The sequence below is a fragment of the Stigmatopora nigra genome, chromosome 1, assembly GCF_051989575.1.
Source record: "Stigmatopora nigra isolate UIUO_SnigA chromosome 1, RoL_Snig_1.1, whole genome shotgun sequence".
Taxonomy (NCBI): domain Eukaryota; kingdom Metazoa; phylum Chordata; class Actinopteri; order Syngnathiformes; family Syngnathidae; genus Stigmatopora; species Stigmatopora nigra.
In genome coordinates this window covers 2,732,167-2,755,000 of record NC_135508.1, presented here as the reverse complement: position 1 = coordinate 2,755,000, position 22,834 = coordinate 2,732,167, and the positions used below count along the sequence as shown (strand labels likewise).

At 32.2% G+C, this 22,834-nt stretch overlaps 1 protein-coding gene across 2 annotated transcripts in view; it reads right to left on the bottom strand.

Moving 5' to 3' along the window:
- The window catches only part of prex1 (phosphatidylinositol-3,4,5-trisphosphate-dependent Rac exchange factor 1), a 124,226-nt gene that overhangs the window by 46,092 nt on the left and 55,300 nt on the right, over nt 1-22,834 (bottom strand). For both annotated transcript variants that reach the window (XM_077712366.1, XM_077712367.1), the window contains exons 9-17: nt 22,421-22,570; nt 16,903-17,050; nt 8,124-8,224; nt 7,322-7,425; nt 7,060-7,109; nt 6,205-6,280; nt 5,155-5,227; nt 2,310-2,455; nt 1,379-1,471 (exon numbers count right to left, since the gene is read on the bottom strand). In XM_077712366.1, coding sequence (XP_077568492.1) covers nt 1,379-1,471; nt 2,310-2,455; nt 5,155-5,227; nt 6,205-6,280; nt 7,060-7,109; nt 7,322-7,425; nt 8,124-8,224; nt 16,903-17,050; nt 22,421-22,570 — 941 coding nt within the window. The remainder of the gene's footprint in view (nt 1-1,378; nt 1,472-2,309; nt 2,456-5,154; nt 5,228-6,204; nt 6,281-7,059; nt 7,110-7,321; nt 7,426-8,123; nt 8,225-16,902; nt 17,051-22,420; nt 22,571-22,834) is intronic.

Here is a 22,834-nt window from a genome sequence, read left to right as displayed (position 1 = left end):
CATAGGCTGATAACCACTTTAGTCATTTTTCATCTGCATGCTTATCTATGTTGCCTACTTATCTTTGTTGAATACTTCTCTATGTGGACTACTTATCTATGTTTGATTACTTATCTATGTTGACTACTTTTCTATGTTTACTATTTATCTATGTTTACTACTTAACTATGTTGACTACACATGTATGTTGACTACTCATGTATGTCGACTAATCTATACTGACTATTTATCTATTTCGACTACTTGTATCTATTTTGACTATTTATCTATGTTTACTACTTGTATCTATTTTGACTATTTATCTATGTTTACTACTTATCTATGTTTACTACTTATCTATGTTTACTACTCATCTATGTCGACTACTTATCTATGTCGACTAAATATTTATGTCGACTAAATATTTATGTCGACTACTTTCCTATGTCGACTACTTATCTACGTTGACTACTTATCTATGTTGACTACTTCTCTATGTTGACTACTTCTCTATGTTGACTACTTATCTATGTTGACTACTCATCTATTTTGACTATTTATCCATGTTGACTACTCATTTATGTTGACTACTTATCTATGTCGACTACTTATCTACGTCGACTACTTATCTACGTCGACTACCTATCTATGTCGACTACATATCTATGTTGACTACTTATCCATGTTGACGACTTATCTATTTTGACTACTTATCTATGTTGACTAATTATCTATGTTGAATACTAATGTATGTTGATTACTTTTCTATGTTGACTACTTATTTATGTTGACTATTTATCTATGTTGACTACTTATCTATGTTGACAACTTATAAAAGTTGACTACTTATCTATGTTGACCATTTATCTATGTTGACTACTTATCTTTGTTCACTACTTATCTATGTTGACTACTCATCTATGTTGACTACTCATCCATGTTGACTACTTATCTTTGATTACTACTTATCTATGTTGACTACTTATCTATGTTGACTACTTATCTATGTTGACTACTTATCTATGTTGACTACTTATCTATGTTGACTACTTATCTACACTGACTACTTATCTATGTTGACTGCTTATCTATTTTGACTACTTTCACCCACGCTGGTGTACCGTTTATCCAGATAGATTATCTGCCTGTCCAAAGAAATTTCACAGTCCATTTTGTCCCCCCTGACTGCTAACGTGTCAAATGGTACTTTACTTGTTGTGTCTATTTTTATTTTTTGGGGCGCGAGCGAGTTGGTCTGGGCGCTCGACATCCAATCCCAACAAAGCTCCTCCAAGGAAATGGAGGGAGAGCGACAGCAGACGTCTAAACATGAGACAGCCATTAAGCTAAAGGAACTAATGCTATGGGGCAGCTGTGTGAAGTGTGTGTGTGTACGTACCTCAGCGTGTGAGCCTCTGCTGACAGATTTCACCACAATGGCCTTGTTTTTCTCCTCGATCTCGAAGCCATAATCTTCTTCCTCGGGATGAATCTAACGCACAAATATTGAATTACTCAATTTAACATGTATTACCGCATTTTCTCGCATATTAGCCACCTCCACGTATAAGCCGTACCCTTAAAATGGCCTTAAAACTGTTTAATTTAACAATTTCTCGCATATAAGCCACCTCTACATATAAGCTACACCCTTAAAATGGCCTTAAAACTTTAATTTTACAATTTCTTGCATATAAGCCACCTCTAAATATAAGCCACACCCTTAAAATGGCCTTAAAACAATTCAATTTTACAATTTCTCGCATATTAGCCATCTCTGCATATTAGCCACACCCTTAAAATGGCCTTAAAACCATTTAATTTTACAATTTCTTGCATATAAGACATCTCTGCCTATAATATGTACCCTTAAAAGTGCCCTAAAATCGTTAATTTGACAATTTCTCGCATATAAGTCGCCTCTGCATATAAGCCAAACCCTTAAAATGGCCTTTAAATAGTTGAATTTTACAATTTTTCGCATAAAATCCACCTCTACTTTTAAGCCAAACCCTTAAAATGGCCTTTAAATAGTTTAATTTTACAATTTCTTGCATATAAGCCACCTCTACATATAAGCCAAACCCTTAAAATGGCCTTAAAACCATTGAATTTGACAATTCCTCGCATATAAACCACCTCCACGTATAAGCCGTACCCTTAAAATGGCCTTAAAACCGTTTAATTTTATTTATTTTTGTTAGAAATAAGGCTTATATGCGAGTAAATACAGAAAAATATTTGTACCAGATATTCATTTGCTAAAAAAGTGTAACAGAATGATTTAAAATAAATAAATGACTGTAATCTGAAGATATTTAGAAACTCACCAGCAGGGATTTAACCAAGATGTTCTCAATGAGCTTGAAGTCATTCCTCTGAAGCTGCTTACTCTTTGAGCTTGTTCCTTCCGTCTCCTCGTCGGCATAAAAGCGGAAGAACTGAGATTCGTCTTTGAACTCGCTCTTCTCCAAAACTGAGATTAAAAACACAAAATAACCTAAGGATTTGGTTTAAATATTGAAAAATGCCAATTTTATCATAAAACAGAGGCTCGATTTTATGTTATGCTAACTCCAATTCCATTAAAGTGTGAGTACTGTCATTAATTATATTTTATTTATATATATATATATATATATATATATATATATATATATATATATATATATATATATATATATATATATATATATATATATATATATATATATATATATATATATATATATATATATATATATATATATATATATATATATATATATATATATATATATATATATATATATATATATATATATTTAAAAAAAATACATCTAACCATCAAAAAGAAATAATATATTAAAGGGAAATACTATTTAAAAAGTGGCGCGGTTAGCAAGTGGTTAGCTCGTCTGCCTCACAGCTCTGTGGTCCTGGGTTCAAATCCAGGTCATGTCAATTTGTGTGGAGTTTGCATGTTCTCCCCAGGCCTGCGTGGGTTTTCTCCGGGTACTCCAGTTTCCTCCCACATTCCAAAAACATGCATGCTAAGCTAATTGTATGCTAAATTGCCCCTAAGCTACGAGTGATTGGTTGTTTTTCACATTGTGTCCTCTAATTGGCTGGCCACCAGTTTAGGGTGTCACCCGCCTCTGGCCTGGAGACAGTTGGGATAAGCTCCAGCACCCCCACGGTTCAGAAAATGAGATGAAACTATTTAAAAAGCCAGTATTAAAATGATTTCCATTGACCACTGCTGTAAAAAGCTATTGAAATCATGCTGTTCATAAATTCTGTTGTAAAACAATGAGTCCGACTGTGTTTCATTTCCATAGCTGCATCGTCACTGACGTTCTCTCCTTTTGAAGAGTCACCTGTTCTGCTGTGTTCATTTTTTTCTCTCTTTAGGGTCACAACCTTTCTGTTTTCAGCGGATTTCACCTTGGTCAGCACATGTGTTGCCCTTCACCGACTTTTTTATTCCTCTTAGTCTTTGCTTGTCCTTGATTTGCCACATTTTCCCACTGGGAAATGTGATTACTTAAAAGCAGAACAGTCGGGTGAATCTGTGTGTGAACCAGGGCTGAAAATGATTGTTTTTAGTCTGAGCGTTAAATTCTTGTTTGGCTTTAATACAAACGTCCACTCAGATTTTAGCACATTGAATATTCCATTGGGCGGCCCGGTGGATCCGTGGTTAGCGCGTTGGCCTCACACTGGGACACCTGGGTTCAAATCCAGGTCGGTACACGTGTGGCATTTGCATGTTCTCATACTACTTATGTATGTTGACTACTTATGTATGTTGACTACTTATGTATGTTGACTACTTATGTATGTTGACTACTTATGAATGTCGACTACCTATCTATATTGACTATCTAGTTTAACTACTTGTATCTATATTGACTATTTTATTATTTTATTTCAACTATTTATCTATGTGTATGTGGACTACTTATGCATGTGGAATACTTATGTATGTGGAATGCTTATGTATGTGGAATACTTATGTATGTGGACTACTTATGTATGTGGACTCCTCATCAATGTGGACTACTCATCAATGTGGACTACTCATCTATGTGTACTACTCATCTATGTGTACTACTTATCTATGTGGACTACTTATCTATGTTGACTACTTATCTATGTTGACTACTTATCTATGTTGACTACTTGTGCATGATGACTACTTATGTATGTCGACTAATTATGTATGTTGACTACTTATGTATGTTGACTACTTATGTATGTTGACTACTTATATATGTGGACTACTTATGTATGTGGACTACTTATGTATGTCGACTACTTATGTATGTCGACTACTTATCTATGTTGACTACTTATGTGTGTTGACTACTTATGTGTGTTGACTACTTATGTGTGTGGACTACTTATCTATGTTGACTACTTATGTGTGTTGACTACTTATGTGTGTGGACTACTTATGTGTGTGGACTACTTATGTATGTGGACTACATATGTATGTGGACTACTTATGTATGTGGACTACTTATGTATGTGAGCTATTTATGTATGTGGACTACTTATCTATGTGGACTACTTATCTATGTGGACTACATATCTGTATTGACTACTTATCTATGTTGACTACTTATCTGTGTTGACTACTTATCTGTGTTGACTACTTATCTATGTTGACTACTTATCTATGTTGACTACTTATCTATGTTGACTACTTTTCTATGCTGACTAATTACTTATGTTGACTGCTTAACTATGTTGACTACATCGTCCACGCTGGTGCACCATTTATCCAGATGGATTATCTGCCTGCACAAAGAAATTTCACAATCCATTTTGTCCCCCAACAGCTAACGTGCATGGCTTTTCTCCGGGTACTCCGGTTTCCGCCCACATTCCAAAGACACGCATGGTAAGCTGATTGGACATTCAAAATTGCCCCTAGCTACGAGTGGTTGGTGTGTTTTGGAAATCGCTGTACGATTGCCAAGAGATGTGCCCATGCTTGTTCACCGAGCTGATGCAAATTACTGTAAAAGTGAATGGCATCCATAAAGTATTGTGTAATAGATCTAATGATTAAAAAATAGATGTGAAATAGAAACAAAATGTTGCAATCCTCAACCTACTTAAGTGTGAGCACTCGTACTTATTCATAAAAAACAAATGAAAAAAACATACACAAAATGTAAAACTGACCGTGATGCAAAAAGCCGTTGTTACAGAGCCCCACGCCGAGAGTCACGGCGTCCTCTCGTGTTGAGCAGTCGCCCTGCGGGATCAGGAGACACACACTTGTCATTAACTCCATCTGTTTGTTAATATCCTTCACACACGTTGACGTGCAGTGCTTAACACATCAGTTGCCTCAAGTGGTAGTTGCACTTAATATGATTGGGCGAGTCCATGTACAGTGGTACCTTGAGATACGAGCTTAATGCGTTTTGGGACTAAGCTCGTATGTCGATTTACTCGTAACTCAAATTAACGTTTCCCATAGAAATGAACTAACAACAAATTAATTTGTTCCAACCCTCTGAAAAATCACCCAAAACGGGATATTGGATTGGAAAAACATTTTTATTTGTTCTAATTCTAAAATTTTACTCATAACTCAAGGTAAACATTTGCCCAAATTTTACTCGTGACTCAAGGTAAACATTTGCCCAAAATTTTTACTCGTAACTCAAGGTAAACATTTGCTCAAAAATTTACTCGCAACTCAAGGTAAACATTTGCTCAAAATTTTACTCGTGACTCAAGGTAAAATTTTGCCCAAAATTTTACTTGTAACTCAAGGTAAACATTTGCTCAGAAATGTACTCGTAACTCAAGGTAAACATTTGCGCAAAATTTTACTCGTAACTCAAGGTAAACATTTGCTCAGAAATTTACTCGTAACTCAAGGTAAACACTTGCTCAAATTTTTACTCGTAACTCAAGGCAAACATTTGCTCAGAAATTTACTCGTAACTCAAGGTAAACATTTGCCCAAAATTTTACTCGTAACTCAAGGTAAACATTTGCTCAAAATTTTACTTGTAACTCAAGGTAAAAATTCGCTCAAAATTTTTCTTGTAACTCAAGGTAAACATTTGCTCAAAATGTTACTCAAATTGCCTGTACGTCGGAGCACCCGAATTTCAAGGTATTACTGTAGTGGTATGTCTAGTTCACACCAGGGGAAGCTTGGAGGGAAACAATCCATATTTTTGGACTGTAGTTTGAAAGTGTTAATAATAACGGTACCTGTGAGAGGAGCCAATCCACAAGTTTACAAGCAGGCACCACAGATTTAAATGTTTTCAAATGATGGTCTCTGTCCCTAAAACGACAAAACATAGAACAGAATATTATTTCATTGCCCAATACATCCACATTCGTAAGTAGAGGTGTACTTTATATGTAAATGTAAAACTATCAACTAAACCCTTTAAAATTGGTCAAATTGTCCCAATTTTCTATGAAAAATGAGAGAAAATGATAAGGAATGATTTATTAATGTCTTAAAATAAAAAGTTTTATAAGAATTCATGTGAAAATTGGAGATGTATATTATATTTCCGGATTTTCCGCTTTTTTTTGGATCAATAATTGCCATTTTTTAATGATTTTTTTTCATTTTGTGTTTTTAGTTCAAAAAGTATTTTGTTAAATTGAAAAATAAAAATATAAAAATATGTTCCCATTTCCACTTTAATATTGAACATAATTAAAAAAATATTTTGTTTGGATTTTAGATATGATATTTAGATTTTTTTTTAAATAAATGGATTAAAAGAACTGGATTAAAATCCCTGAATATCCAATTTTTGTATAGATCTAACACAATGTTTATTTAAGCTTTTTTTAAATATATTTTTAGATTTTACAAAATTATTTTTGAACAAAGAAACTGAAAAAAAAGATTAAAAAATGACAATTATTGATTTAAAAGGGGAAAATCAGGAAATTTAATATACATATATACTTTTCATTTTAATTTGATCCTAATACAGAAAGTCGGCATTCATCATTTACTTTCCGGGCCACACAAAATGATGCGGCGAGCCAGATTTGGCCCCCGGGCCGCCACTTTCACACAGATGAAGGGCAGGTGCTTACTTGATGACGGGCGTGTGAAGGCTGTGGAGTCGGCAGTACAACCGGACGCCCTAAAAAGAGAAAAAACATCATACATAAGAGCATAAATGGCTTAAAGATGGCAAATTTGGAGGCCTCATGTCCTGGGGGCCGTTTTTTAAGAGCACACATAGCCAACCTAATGTTGCTAAAACGGATTACACCGTCGGACAAAAGGCGATGACCTGATTAGGCTTTATTTTATTTCAGTTGATGACGAAAATGACACGTGAGACAAAGATACCTTGGACATGATATCCTCCATCTCGCTGCGGGCCTTGTAGGTGCCGTCGTCGTAGCGGAAACGGTACAACACCTGCTCGTTTTTGAACTGGTGCTTATCTGACACTGTAATGGAGATAAGGGTAAAATAAATGGCAATGTTAAAAAGAAATATATAGAATTGAATTGGACCGATCCGGTGGAGGAGTGGTTAGCGCCTCGGTCTTACACAGCACAAGATATGATACATATAAAAAAGTGCATCTGTTAACAGTACATATGAAACATAAACAGAAAGAAAGGACTTAAGTATTAACATACTCATCACTCATCATTAAAGTAAAAATATGAAGTACAAAGTAAAGTAAAAAGTATAAAGAACAAAGTACAAAGTAAAGTAAAAAGTATAAAGAACAAAGTACAAAGTAAAGTAAAAAGTATAAAGAACAAAGTGGAAAGTAAAGTAAAAAGTATAAAGAAGAAAGTATAAAGTAAAGTAAAAAGTATAAAGAACAAAGTGCAAAGTAAAGTAAAAAGTATAAAGAAGAATGTATAAAGTAAAGTAAAAAGTATAAAGAACAAAGTACAAAGTAAAGTAAAAAGTATAAAGAACAAAGTGCAAAATAAAGTAAAAAGTATAAAGAACAAAGTACAAAGTAAAGTAAAAAGTATAAAAACAAAGTGCAAAATAAAGTAAAAAGTATAAAGAACAAAGTACAAAGTAAAGTAAAAAGTATAAAAACAAAGTACAAAGTAAAGTAAAAAAGTATAAAGAACTATAAGTCGCACTTGAGTATAAGCCTCACCAGCCAATGAAGACTCACCATGATGAATAATGCCATTCTCCAACAAGGCTTGTCCTAAATTGACCCCTTCATCGGGTTTGCTGATCTCGGCGTTCTCTATCAGCCAGGAAACAAATTCACTGCAAAAAAACAACAACAACAAAAAATCAAGTGAGTCAACATGGACCAATTACCGTATTTTCACGACTATAAGGCGCACTGCATTATAAGGCGCACCCTCAATGAATGACATTTTCCCCATTTATAAGGCGCACTGGATTATAAGGCGCAACCTCAATGAATGGCATATTTTAATTTTTTTCCATATATAAGGCGCACTGGATTATAAGGCGCCCTGTCTATTTTGGAGAAAAATCTAAGACTTAAGTGCCCCTTATAGTCATAAAAATACAGTACGTTTTAATTGTTTTTTTTTAGGATTTTTGGTTTTTATTCTGCGTGGAGGCCACTATTGGTTGAAGTACTATTGTTTATTCAATATATTTTTTTGCATTTATCAGTGTCAGTACAGATTTTGTTGTTTTCCAGCCTTATTCTATTTCAAACTTGACTGTGGAAGCTAAATACCATATTTTCCATATATAAGGCGCACCACATTATAAGGCGCATCGCATTATAAGGCGCACCCTCAATGAATGACACATTTTCATTTTTTCCATATATAAGGCGCACTGGATTATAAGGCGCCCTGTCTATTTTGGAGAAAAATCTATGACTTAAGTGCACCTTATAGTCGTGAAAATACAGTACGTTTTTATTTTTTTTTAGGATTTTTTGTTTTTATTCTGCATGGAGGCCACTATTGGTTGAAGTACTATTGTTTATTCAATATATATTTTTTTGCATTTATCAGTGTCAGTACAGATTTTGTTGTTTTCCAGCCTTATTCTATTTCAAACTTGACTGTAGAAGCTAAATATCATTTTTTCCATATATAAGGCACACCACATTATAAGGCGCATCCCATTATAAGGCGCACCCTCAATGAATGGCACATTTTATTTGTTTTCCATATATAAGGCGCACTGTATTATAAGGCGCCCTGTCTATTTTGGAGAAAATTTAAGACTTTTAAGTGCGCCTTATAGTCGTGAAAATACGGTAAACTGATTTTAAAGAAGTATTCATGGGTATAATACTAATAATTATTTTTAGGAAAGAACCATGTCATCAACTTTCAATTGTAGTTCTTCAACTAATTCATGTCATGTCAGGTCAATGTTGCCGTTTAAATTATAACAACATAAAAAGCTGTCAAAACCTCAAACTGAATTTTTTTTGGTCAAACAGCTGGTGCTGGTTTAACTTGTTTTTTTTTAAACCAAATAAGCGCTAATATTAGAAAGAAAATGAACATCTTGGGTGGTAAAGACTTAATAATATTTGTGGTGTTGGATTATTTTTTTTGGATTCTGGGTGGTAGAGAAAAGCTTCGAAATTTGTTCAGGCTTTTATTGTGAAAGGATAAAAAAAAACTACTCTAAGCTATGGTGTTTTGAGGAGTAAGCATCTTTGGTGATAAAGCTTTATGCTATGCATTATTGACCATGTTATTGATTTTTAAATGGATGTAAATGGAAATGCACTCCATTTAAGAGCATTTTTTGTTGTTGTTGTATTTAGCAATCGAGAAAATGTCAAATAAAGAAGAAAAATAGAAGGAAATTGAGAGCATACATTGACACGGCTATAAAAAAATAACAAAAAAACATATTTTCTCGCATATAAGCCGCGTCCAAGTATAAGCCATACCCTTAAAATTACCTTAAAATCGTGAAATTTTACAGATTCTCTCGTATAAGCCGCCCCCTGATTCACAATTTTTACAATTTGTACCATATTTATGGTTTTAATAAAGAGTACAAATGTGTTAGCGTATTTTCACGACTATAAGGCGCACTTAAGTCTTAAATTTTCTCCAAAATAGACAGGGCGACTTATAATCCAGTGTGCTTTATATATGGAAAAAACATTAAAATGTGTTGTATTCATTGAGGAGCCGCCTTATAATGAAGTGCGCCTTATAGTTGTGAAAATACGGTAATTTGAAGGGAAAATAGAGGAAAAATCATTGCAGGTGGTATTTTTGAGATACTTTATAAATCAATTGCTGGATTTCACATTCCTAAAAGGTGTTTCCTGCATGTAGTCAAATTAAAAAAGGAGGTCATGTGAGCAGTACAACCAGGAAGTGTTTATGTTAGCCCTTGCCAAGATGGCGGCACCCTTAGCGAGCAATAGCAGGCACAAGTAAGTGGAGTTTTTTCACGTTTTATGCAAAATACGGTTAATTTTTTTCTTGAATTTCATTCATAGACGTCAAAGTACATTTTGTTAAGCGTTTTATCTGTTTATTTTTTCTCTATTTTGAAATAAATGACCGTATCGGCCATATTTTCAAGCGTTATGGCGTTTTGTCTTTGTCACCTTGCAGTTTTGTGCATGTCAAGTTTTACTAATGCGCATATAAGCCGTACCCTTGATTCTGTAATCATTTTTTTTGTTAGAAATGCGGCTTATATGCCAGAAAATACGGTATTTGTCATTAACGAGGCCCACGAACCAAACTGACTTTAACAACATGTCTTACCGAAGCTAGAATTAACCTGTTTACTTTAATTTATGCGCATATAAGCCGTACCCTCGATCCAGTCATCAATTTTTTTAGCAACAAATATGGCGTAAATGTGATAAAACATGCTAACTCTCAAATTGTAATAGATGAAAGGAGGTAAATATAACCACATTCCATTTTTATCCTTTCAAACTATGAGAAAAATGCTTGAAATCCCACATAAGAAGCAAAAGGATAAAGAAACATGCAAGTTATGTTCAATTTAATCTCCCACAGATGTGAATTGGTGCTTAGTTAAACAATATGTAGTCAGTGATTAGCAACCCAAGGTCAAATCCACAAGGGATAGACTCAATAACTTGTGTAAAAATCGAAATAATATACTCAGTCTACGACTAACACTACTACATAATTTACAGTGTTCCCTCGCTACTTCGCGGTTCAGCTATCGCGGACTCAGAGCTTTGCGGATTTTTTTGGGAAAAAAATATTTTAAAAAATACAAATATTACATTGAGACAACATATTTTAGTTTTTTTTTGTTATAACATGAATTTCACTCTTTCTATCTGTATTCTATATGGTGTAATGTATACAGGGGGTAAAAAAATCAAAAAATAAAAAATAAAACAATAAATAAAAATAAATAAAAAAATAAATAAAAATGAATCAAAATGAATACAAATAAATAAAAATGAATCAAAATGAATACAAATAAATACAAATTAAATATAAATATAAATAAATATAAATAAATATAAATAAATATAAATAAATATAAATAAATATAAATAAATATAAATAAATATAAATAAATATAAATAAATATAAATAAATATAAATAAATATAAATAAATATAAATTAATATAAATAAATATAAATAAATATAAATAAATATAAATAAATATAAATAAATATAAATAAATATAAATAAATATAAATAAATATAAATAAATATAAATAAATATAAATAAATATAAATAAATATAAATAAATATAAATAAATATAAATAAATATAAATAAATATAAATAAATATAAATAAATATAAATAAATATAAATAAATATAAATAAATATAAATAAATATAAATAAATATAAATAAATATAAATAAATATAAATAAATATAAATAAATATAAATAAATATAAATAAATATAAATAAATATAAATAAATATAAATAAATATAAATAAATATAAATAAATATAAATAAATATAAATAAATAAAAATAAATATAAATAAATAAAAATAAGTAAAAATTAAAAAATACAAAATAATATATGTATATATAAAAAAATTTAAAAAAATTTAAAAAATGAAAAACATTTGTTTTTTGAAATTAAATACAAATTAAGCATTTTTGAAGGGGAATCCCTACTTCTCGGAAATTCACTTATCGCGGGTGGTCCCGGTCCCCATTAACCGCGATGACCAAGGGAACACTGTACCACTAACACTATTACATAATGTACTATGTAACAATTCATCCTTACCAGAAATGTCAGTTAAAAAGAAAAGTATAAAGTAAAAGCAACATAGTCATCAGTTCAAATGGGAACTTGATTTTGGCAAAGTTGCAAAAGCCCCCAAAAAAAAGATAGATAATATCTTATGGCAGATGATTATAGTTATGTTTTTCAATAGTTCCGCTTTATAGCTCCGGATTTGGTCAAGTCAGTTCCCTCCACATGTTTATTGACCCATTAACTTCCCACGGTAACGTTATTTTGGAAAAAAACAACACCGTGTGCCCGTTTTTTATGGTGTGTACTTGAATGTATCACCCAAGTGGTTAGCGCAGGGGTGGGTAAACTTTTGGGCCCGCGGGCCACATTGACTTAAAAAAATTTGACAGACGGGCCGGGTCAGCACAAGATACGATACAAATAAAAAAGTGCATCCGTTAACAGTACATATGAAACCTAAAGTATTAACATACTCATCACTCATCATTAGAGTAAAAAGTATAAAGTCCAAAGTAAAGTAAAAAGTATAAAGTACAAAGTAAAGTAAAAAGTATAAAGTACAAAGTAAAGTAAAAAGTATAAAGTGCGAAGTAAAGTAAAAAGGTATAAAGTACAAAGTAAAGTAAATAGTATGAAGTACAAAGTAAAGTATAAAGTAAAAAGTAAAGTATAAAGTACAAAGTACAAAGACTAAAATATTAACATACTCATCACTCAACATTAAAGTCAAAGTAAAGTAAAAAGTATTAAGAACAGAGTAAAGTATAAAGTACAAAGTAAAGTATAAAGTACAAAGTAAAGAATAAAGTACAAAGTAAAGTATAAAGTACAAAGTAAAGTATAAAGTACAAAGTAAACTATAAAGTACAAAGTAAACTATAAAGTACAAAGTAAACTATAAAGTACAAAGAAAAGTACAAAGTACAAAGTAAAGTATAAAGTACAAAGTAAATTATAAAGTACAAAGTAAAGTATAAAGTACAAAGTAAAGTATAAAATGCAAAGTAAAATAAAAAGTATAAAATACAAAGTAAAGTAAAACGTATAAAGTACAGAGTAAAGCAAAAAGTAAAAAGTACAAAGTAAAGTAAAAAGTATAAAAGCAGTAGCTGTGTCCACTCTTATTTGTTTTTGTGTTTTATTGCCCCTCTATCTTTTTTTAAATGACATTTTAATATTTCTTAATACATTCCTTTTTACTTTACTTTGTACTTTATACTTTTTACTTTAATCATAAGTGATGAGTATGTTAATACTTTAGTCCTTTTTTCCTGTTTATATTTCATATGTACTCTTAACGGATGCACTTTTTTATATGTATCGTATCTTGTGCTGACCTGGCCCATCTGTCAAATCTTTAAATTCAATGTAGCCCCCAGGCCCAAAACTTTGCCCACCCCTGGTCTACGCTAACTTTTAGCCACAAGACGACGCTTTCATCAACATTGACAGGTCACAGCGAGAGTGGATTATATACAAGATTGATTATGGTTAAATAAATGATCACCATGAGTAATAGTGCGTCTTGGCATATGTGTGTAACCCAACGAGGCGGTAACCCCTCCCCCCCCCCAACCGCAATTGGATGATGGACGACAAGTATAATGGCATAGTAGGACATACACATGTACGCGGTTTATTTATGTGACACTTTAAAGGCAGCAAATTAGCTCCAGCAAGGAAATGTAGCCATTTATATCCATTTTATATAGTTTGTATCCTCAATAGATTCAAAGAGTGTTTAAATAATAAACATTCTTCAAGTGATTCGTATGACTGGAATTAAATACTATTGTTTATTTGACACTGACATTTTTGGGGTGTGAAAAATATTATTGCTTCAGTTTACACTGTTTTTACAAGGCTGTGGAAACTAGTGTTTTCATTGAAATAAAAGATTGCTACTGAAAATAAAATCTACTCGCGTGTAAGACACGTTTAGTTACTAAAGCACAGGTGTCAAAGTGGGGGCCCGCGGGCTAAATCTGGCCCGCTGGATCATTTTGTGTGGCCCGGGAAAGTAAATCGTGAGTGCCGACTTTCTGTTTTAGGATCAAATTAAAATGGAGAGTATAGATGTATATTATATTTCCTGATTTTCCCCTTTTAAATCAATAATAGTCATTTTTTAATCCATTTTTTTCTGTGTTTTTTGTTCAAAAATCATTTAGTAAAATGTTAAAATATATTTTTAAAAAGCTAAAATAACCATATAGTAAAAATTATATGAAATTTCCTGATTTTCCCACTTTTAAATCAATAATTGTCATTTTTTAATCATTTTTATCTGTTTTTAGTTCAAAAATTATTTAGTAAAATGTTAAAATATATTTAAAAAAGCTAAAATAAACAAAGTATAGATTTATATTACATTTCCTGATTTGCCCCCTTTTAAATAAATAATTGTCATTTTTTAAATCATTTTTTTGTGTTTTTAGTTCAAAAATTATTTTGTGAAATCTCAAAATATATAAAAATATTTTTAGTTTTCCACTTTAATATGGCACATAATGATTGAAAAATATTTTCCCTTACTACGAAAAAAACATTGTTTTAGATCTATAAAAAACTGAATATTCAGGGTTTTTAATCCAGTTCTTTTAATCCATTTATTTAAAAAAATCTAAATATTATATATGCTTTAAGCAAGGGTGTCAGACTCGGAATATTCAATTTTTTATACATCTAAAACAATGTTTATTTTAGCTTTTTTAAAATATATTTTTAGATTTTACAAAATTATTTTTGAGCTAAAAACTGAAAAAATGGATTAAAAAATTCCAATTACTGATTCAAAAGGTGGAAAATCAGGAAATTCTATATACATCTATACTCTTCATTTGAATTTGATCCTAAAACAGAAAATTTGCACTCATGATTGACTTTCCCGGGCCACACAAAATGATCCAGCGTGCCAGATCTGGCCCCAGAGCCACCACTTTGCCACCTGTAGTCTATAACATTACGCTTTGTCACCACAGAGACAGGATTGGATGAGCAGAACATGACAATTATGACTCACAAGTTTAAAATAGTGACGCTTTGATGGGAACAAACAGAAAGAAGGTTGCCATATTCAGTTAAAGGGCGGACATTTATTTCTCTTTTATTTGCTTCCAACTCATTTAATCATGTTATTGTACTCTTGTTCTTTAAATCATGTTGTTTTGCTATGGAAGGGTTCTCGTGACGCTTCACAAATCCCCAAAAATAACACAATTATCTTGGTTTCTTCAAAAAATAAACTCTTTTGTACAAGCTCGGAATGAAAATAAAGTTTGATGAAACTATTTGTTAAACTATTAAACCAAAGAATAGTTTCAATATCAACAAAATAAAGGGTTCCAGTGTATTTTTTCACTTAGCTGCTATGTTTAGCCAATACTTTAAATAGGTCAACCTTTTATTTTATACGCTAAAATGCGTGTTGTTCCAAAAATAGTCTAACTTTTTTTTTTAGTTTACCCAAAGATGAAACTTGTTGACGAAGGAAGAATTAGGAAGAAAATGGGAAGTGGTAAAGACTGAGGGTAGACTAGTCGAATTTTAAAAGGGTATTTATGAGAGTAAATGCCCAGTACCGTATTTTCACGACTATAAGGCGCACTTAAAAGTCTTAAATTTTCTCCAAAATAAGCAGTGCGCCTTATAATCCAGTGCGCCTTATATATGGAAAAAAACAAAAACGAACAAAAACGCCTGAAGTGAAACAATACTGTTAAATATGCAGGTGCCATCTTGGTTTACACAATCTTCCATCATATAGCTCCTCCCCCAATGCAAGATTTTATACAAAAAAAATCCAAAACATCAACAATGGCTGGCTCTAGAGGTGACTGTAAAGTAGTGAGTGCTTCATACCTGGGAGTCAATAGCAATTACCGTATTTTCACCACTATAATGCGCACTTAAGTCTTAAATCTTCTCCAAAATAGACAGTGCGCCTTATTATACAGTGCCGACTTTGTGTTTTAGGATCAAATTGAAATGAAGAGTGTAGATGTATATTAAATTTCCTGATTTTCACCCTTTTAAATCAATAATTGTTATTTTTTAATCATTTTTTTCCCTGTGTTTTTAGTTCAAAAATCATTTTGTAAAATCTAAAAATATATTTAAAAAAAAGCTAAAATAAACATTGTTTTAGATCTATAAAAAAACTGAATATTCAGGATTTTAATCCAGTTCTTTTAATCCATTTATTTAAAAAAATCTAAATTTTGTATCTAATTCTATTTTGACATAAATTACCATTTCGGCTTTGTTGATTTGCATAATGGTGTTTTACCTTTTTTGTTTCCTATATGTAAAATAAGACTAAATTTTGTATTGAAAAATATGGTGTATTTGCAAAAAAAATGTGGTAAATTAAATTGGAGTTTAAAGATGCATTTAGTGTAAAAAAAATGAAATGAAATTGTATTTATTTTAAATATATTTTTCTTATTTTGAAGGCCTTACATTGCGAATTTCCCAGAGAATTTACGTCAAAATTTCATTTCTTTAAAAAATCCCTTATTTTTTATTCATAGTACAGACACAACAAAAAAATGGCCTCATTTTGAGGTCTCCCGATAGTTGGTAGCGGTGATTATCCCTGACGTCAGATTGGCTTCGCTATTCGGGACGATTTAGTCTCAGAATTTGGCTTTAGATAAAAGAAAAAAGGCCCAAGAGAGGAAAGCCAAAGAGCCAAAATGGAGGATCGAGAAGATGAAGGTAAAGAGAAACAAAGCGAATTTCTGGTACTCACTTTCCCATGAAGCACTTGGGCACAATGCTGAGTTTTCTGCGTCTGTCCTTGATCAGGTGTCGGCTCTTGGTCATCATCATGTGGTAGAGCTTCTCGCCTTTCTCGGCAATCATCACGTAGGCGTCGCGCTCCATTCCGAGTTTGAGACCTAATTCCAACAAAATAGTCCTGTATTAGAAAATACATATAATACAACCCAATTTTACTACTACTACTACCACCACCACCACTTCTACAACTACACTTCTATCACATGGATCTATAACACAACCTACAATTACTACTACTATAATACTAGGTGCATAATGAAACCCCCTATAACTACTCCAGCCTTATCAAGTGGATATATAACACAACCCACTACTCCAACTATAACAGATCCATCTATTAGGTGTATAAAACAAACCCTAATACTACTTCTACTACTACAGCTCCATCTAGTAGGTATATAAAACAAATCCTACCACTACAGCTCCATCTAGTAGGTGTATAAAACAAACACTACTACCGCTATCACTACCACTTCTACTACAGCAAATTCTATTGGATCTTTAAAACAACCCACTACTACTACTGCTACTAGTACAACTACTACTACAGCAAATTCCATTAGATCTTTAACACCACCTAATACTACTATTAGTAATACTACTACTACAGCAAATTCTATTGGATCTTTAACACAACCTACTACTACTAGTAGTAATACCACTACTACAGCAAATTCTATTGGATCTTTAACACAACCTACTACTACTACTACTACTACAGCAAATTCTATTGGATATTTAACACAACCCACTACTGCTACTGCCCCTAGTACTACAGCTCCTAGTACTACTGCTCATAGTACTACTGCTCCTGGCACTGCTGCTCCTAGTACTACTGCCCCTGGTACTACTTCTCCTAGTACTACTGCTCCTAGCACTACCGTTCCGTACTACTGCCCCTAGTACTACTGCCCCTAGTACTACTGCTCCTGGTACTACTGCTCCTAGTACTTCTGCTCCTAGTACTTCTGCTCCCAGTATTTCTGCTCCCAGTACTACTGCTCCCAGTACTACTGCTCCTAGTACTACTGCCCCTAGTACTACTGCTCCCAGTACTACTGCTCCCAGTACTACTGCTCCTAGTACTACTGCCCCTAGTACTACTGCTCCCAGTACTACTGCTCCCAGTACTACTGCTCCTAGTACTACTGCCCCTAGTACTACTGCTCCCAGTACTCCTGCCCCTAGTACTACTGCCCCTAGTACTACTGCCCCTAGTACTACTGCCCCTAGTACTACTGCCCCTAGTACTACTGCCCCTAGTACTACTACTCCTAGTACTACTACTCCTAGTACTACTACTCCTAGTACTACTGCCCCTAGTACTACTGCTCTACAGCAAATTCTATTGGATCTTTAACACAACCCACTACGACTACTGCCACTAGTACTACTACTACTTCTACTACAGCCGATTCTAATGGATGTATAACACAATCCCCATTACAACTACTACTACTACCACCACCACCACTACTACAGTGCCTCACACTCCCATAACAATTACAGTTTTCATTGAACGGCATTAGAAAGAGAAGTGATTTGAAATGAGAGTAAAAACCAATGAGTTCAAATAAAAATGAAACAATAGAAACTAAGTCAGTTTACCCATTTAGTAGTGGGTGCAACTACTACTCTTTGATAATGGACGCTAGGCTCTGTTACATGTAACAGCAGCTGAAGTAGACTTCAACAATGGGGGATATTGAACAACAAATAAGTGTCTTTCTAGTCCCGGGACCTCTCAGCTTCTTGTCCAGCTGCCACACCTTGTCTTAAGACGCTTGCTTCTTGTCATCTTTCACTTCCTAACATGACCTAATCGCATTATCTAAGAAGGCTGTTAACATACCGATTGCCTGGGTTTTGCTAAAAAAGAAAGTGACATCCCATAACTAATGAAAGCAGCGCCATAACAAGCTAAAACAGACACATTTTTTAGTCCAAATGAGCAGCCATTTTCGTCCCTTGATTACGGCAGATGACATTTACTGAAATGGACAATTGACATTGCTGACGTCATATGCATATATTGACCCGCTTCCTTTTCTGGGAAAAATATAGAAATATGTCCGCTAATTAAAATTCTGTCTACACTAGTCAAACATCACTAATAGGACTTTTTTTTTTATTCATGACGGCCTGATAAAAAGGATAAAATAGCTTGAATCACTTTCCATGTGTTACCCGGTGTTAAGGTCACTTAAGTACAGTAATCCCTCGAATATTGTGGTTAATGTAGACCAGCCATGTTTGCGATAAACTGACAAACTGGAAAGTAGGATCACCCCTATTATAGCTACCAAAAACCTGTTTTCGGGCCTATGCAGAAATACAAGTACAATTATCGAAAAATGTATACAGTAATCCTTTGATTATTGCGGTTAGCTCTTAATGTTAATTTCTCTCGTCAGGTTCCAGCACCCCCGCGACCCTAGTGAGGATAAAGCAGTTCAGAAAAATGAATGAATAAATGTTTGTTGTTGTTTTTTGTACACTATGTATTCGTGTTGTTGACTACTTATTAATTGATTATTTATTCATTTATATTATTACAGGTGTCAAAGTGGCGGCCCGGGGGCCGAATATGGCCTGCTGCATCATTTTTTGTGGCCTGGGAAAGTTAATTATGAGTGCTGACTTTCTGTTTTAGGATCAAATTAAAAAGAAAAGAATAGATGTGTATTAAATTTCCTGATTTTCCTCATTTTAAATCAATAATTGTCATTTTTAATCCATTTCTTTCTGTTTTTAGCTCAAAAATTATTTTTTAAAATCAAAAAATATATTAAAAAATAGCTCAAATAAACATATAATAAAGATGTAGATTAAAATTCCTGATTTTCCCTGCTTTAAATCAATGATTGTACATTTTTTATCTATTTTCTTCTGCTTTTAGTTAATTTTTTTTTTTTGTAAAACCTGAAAATATATTTTAAAAAGCTAAAATAAATATATAGTATAGATGTATATTACATTTCCTGATTTTTGCCTGTATAAATCAATAATTGTAATCTTTTAATCAATTTCTTCAGTGTTTTTAGTTCAAAAATTATTTTGTAAAATCTAAAATTATATTTTACAAAAGCTAAAATAAACATTGCCGATTTTCCCCCTTTTAAATCAATAATTGTAATTTTTTAATCAATTTCTTCAGTGTTTTTAGTTCAAAAATTATTTTCTAAAATCTAAAATTATATTTTAAAAAAGCTAAAATAAACATTGCCGATTTTCCCCCTTTTAAATCAATAATTGTAATTTTTTAATCAATTTCTTCAGTGTTTTTAGTTCAAAAAATATTTTCTAAAATCTAAAATTATATTTTAAAAAAGCTAAAATAAACATTGCCGATTTTCCCCCTTTTAAATCAATAATTGTAATTTTTTAATCAATTTCTTCAGTGTTTTTAGTTCAAAAATTATTTTGTAAAATCTAAAATTATATTTTAAAAAAGCTAAAATAAACATTCCCGATTTTCCCCCTTTTAAATCAATAATAGTATTTTTTAATCAATTGTTTTCTGTGTTTTTAGTTCAAAAATATTTTGTAAAATCTAAAAAAATATATTAAAAAAAACCTAAAATAAACATTGTTTTAGAACTATAAAAAACTGAATATTCAGGGCTTTTAATCCAGTTTATTTAATCCATTTATATAAAAAAATCTAAAAATTATATCTAAAATAGTCCAACCCACATGAAATCGAGTTGACATTAACACAACCCGCGAACCAACCCGAGTCTGACACCCCTTGCTTTAAAACATCCTCCTACTCATATAATGACAAAAAAAACCCATTCAATTCCATTCAAAAAGGAAGCCTGAGTGGAAAAGAGTCGTTAGCGACTAATCAGACATCTGTTGGCCTCAGGTGGCTTTCCCTCGGCTCGTCACTCGACACCACGTTGTTCAAATCCGCCCTTGGCTATTATTTAACAGATTCCCAGATGACCAAAGGCAAATTTTACCAGCTTCCGAGAGTTGCTCGTTTTTAAGTACTCCCGAATTCTAATCGAATTGCGTCAAAACCATCAACAATTTTCGTTATCTTTGCAATCAGCTGGCCTTTAACGTCCCAATCCAAAACTAGTTAAAGGCCTTCCTAAAGTGTCATAAACATAACATTAATGAAGACAGATGGCTAGCTCGACAGGTGGCAACCCTTTTTAAGGCAAAAAAATGGGGGAAAACATAATTTGAGGTAATAAAGGGGGATTAAGTTACATGGCAAAACTCAAATCAGCTTCTGTTTCATTATGAGCGTATTTCCTGGAGTATAAATCACACTTTTTCTATAAAATGTCCTGATTTTCCCCGTTTTAATGTGTTTTTGGTTCAAAAATTATTTAGTAAAATCTGAAAATATATTTTTAAAAAGCTAAAATAATCATTGTTTTAGATTTTCAGCCAAAACTAAACATGGTGTCACCTTAAGTTTTTTATCAAGTCATTTAACAACCTAATATTGTCATATAATAATCTAATATTGTCATATAATAATCTAATAGTCATAAAATAACTAACTCTTGTCATAAAATAACCTACTATTGTCATAAAATAACTTAATATTGTCATATAATAACCTAAAATTGTCATATAATAACCTAATATTGTCATAGAATAACATAATATTGTTATATCATAACCTAATATAGTCATAAATTAACCTAATATTGTCATATAACCTAAAATTGTCATAAAATAACCTAATATTGTCAAAAAAAACATAATATTGTCATAAAATAACATAATATTGTCATATAATAACCTAATATTGCCATAACATAACCTAATATTGTCATGTCATAACCTTATATTGCCATATCATAACCTAATATTGTCATATCATAACCTAATATTGTCATAAATTAACCGAATATTGTCATATAACTTAATATTATCATATAATAACCTAATATTGTCATCAAATAACCTAAAATTGTCATAAAATAACCAAAAATTGTCATAAAATAACCTAAAATTGTCATATCATAACGTAATATTGTCATATAATAACCTAATATTGTCATAAATTAACCTAATATTGTCATATCATAACCTAATATTGTCATAACATAACCTAATATTGTCATATAATAACCTAATATTGTCATATAATAACCTAATATTGTCAGAAAATAACCTAATAGTCATAAAATAACCGAATATTGTCATATAATAACCTAATATTGTCATTTATGGTTTTGTTTCAGGACGAACACCAATACAGAACCCTTTTTTTTATTACCATATTGACCTGAATATAAGACGACCCCTTTAAAAAAATACTTTTTGAACACAAAATTAAATTTTATACAAAAAATAATGCCATTCTATCGAAAAAAAATGAACATAATAATACATTGGGGAGAAAAACGTCAAATCTTGCCAAAAACTGTCCATCACATCTTAATACATACAAACATTTAAAAATGTAAACTAAAGTGCAAAAAAAAAAATGTACTCACTCTCTCTCTGCTCTCGCTCCCTCAAAATGGCGTCCAGCCATTTCTGTTTATCCTCCGCTGTTTTGGCCATGCAAACAAACCACTTGTTTTTCGCCGTGTTGTGGATCTTCCAACCATTGGTCACTGTGTAATTGTTGCTATGATAATCGGCTGTAAAAAAAGAAATACAAATAAAAACATGTTTCTGTATTTAAATAAATTGTTGACAGACAAATGTGGGTAATTAAAAAAACCAAAATTACAGAAGAGAATAAATTTTCTTGGATTATTTTGGTGACCGCACGTTGGGCTCACAGTTCTGGTGTCTCGGGTTCGATTCCCGGTCAGTCTTCACAATGTGGAGTTTGCATGTTCTACCCAGGGCTTGCATGGGTTTTCTACGGGTACTCCAGTTTCCTCCCAAATCCCAAAAAG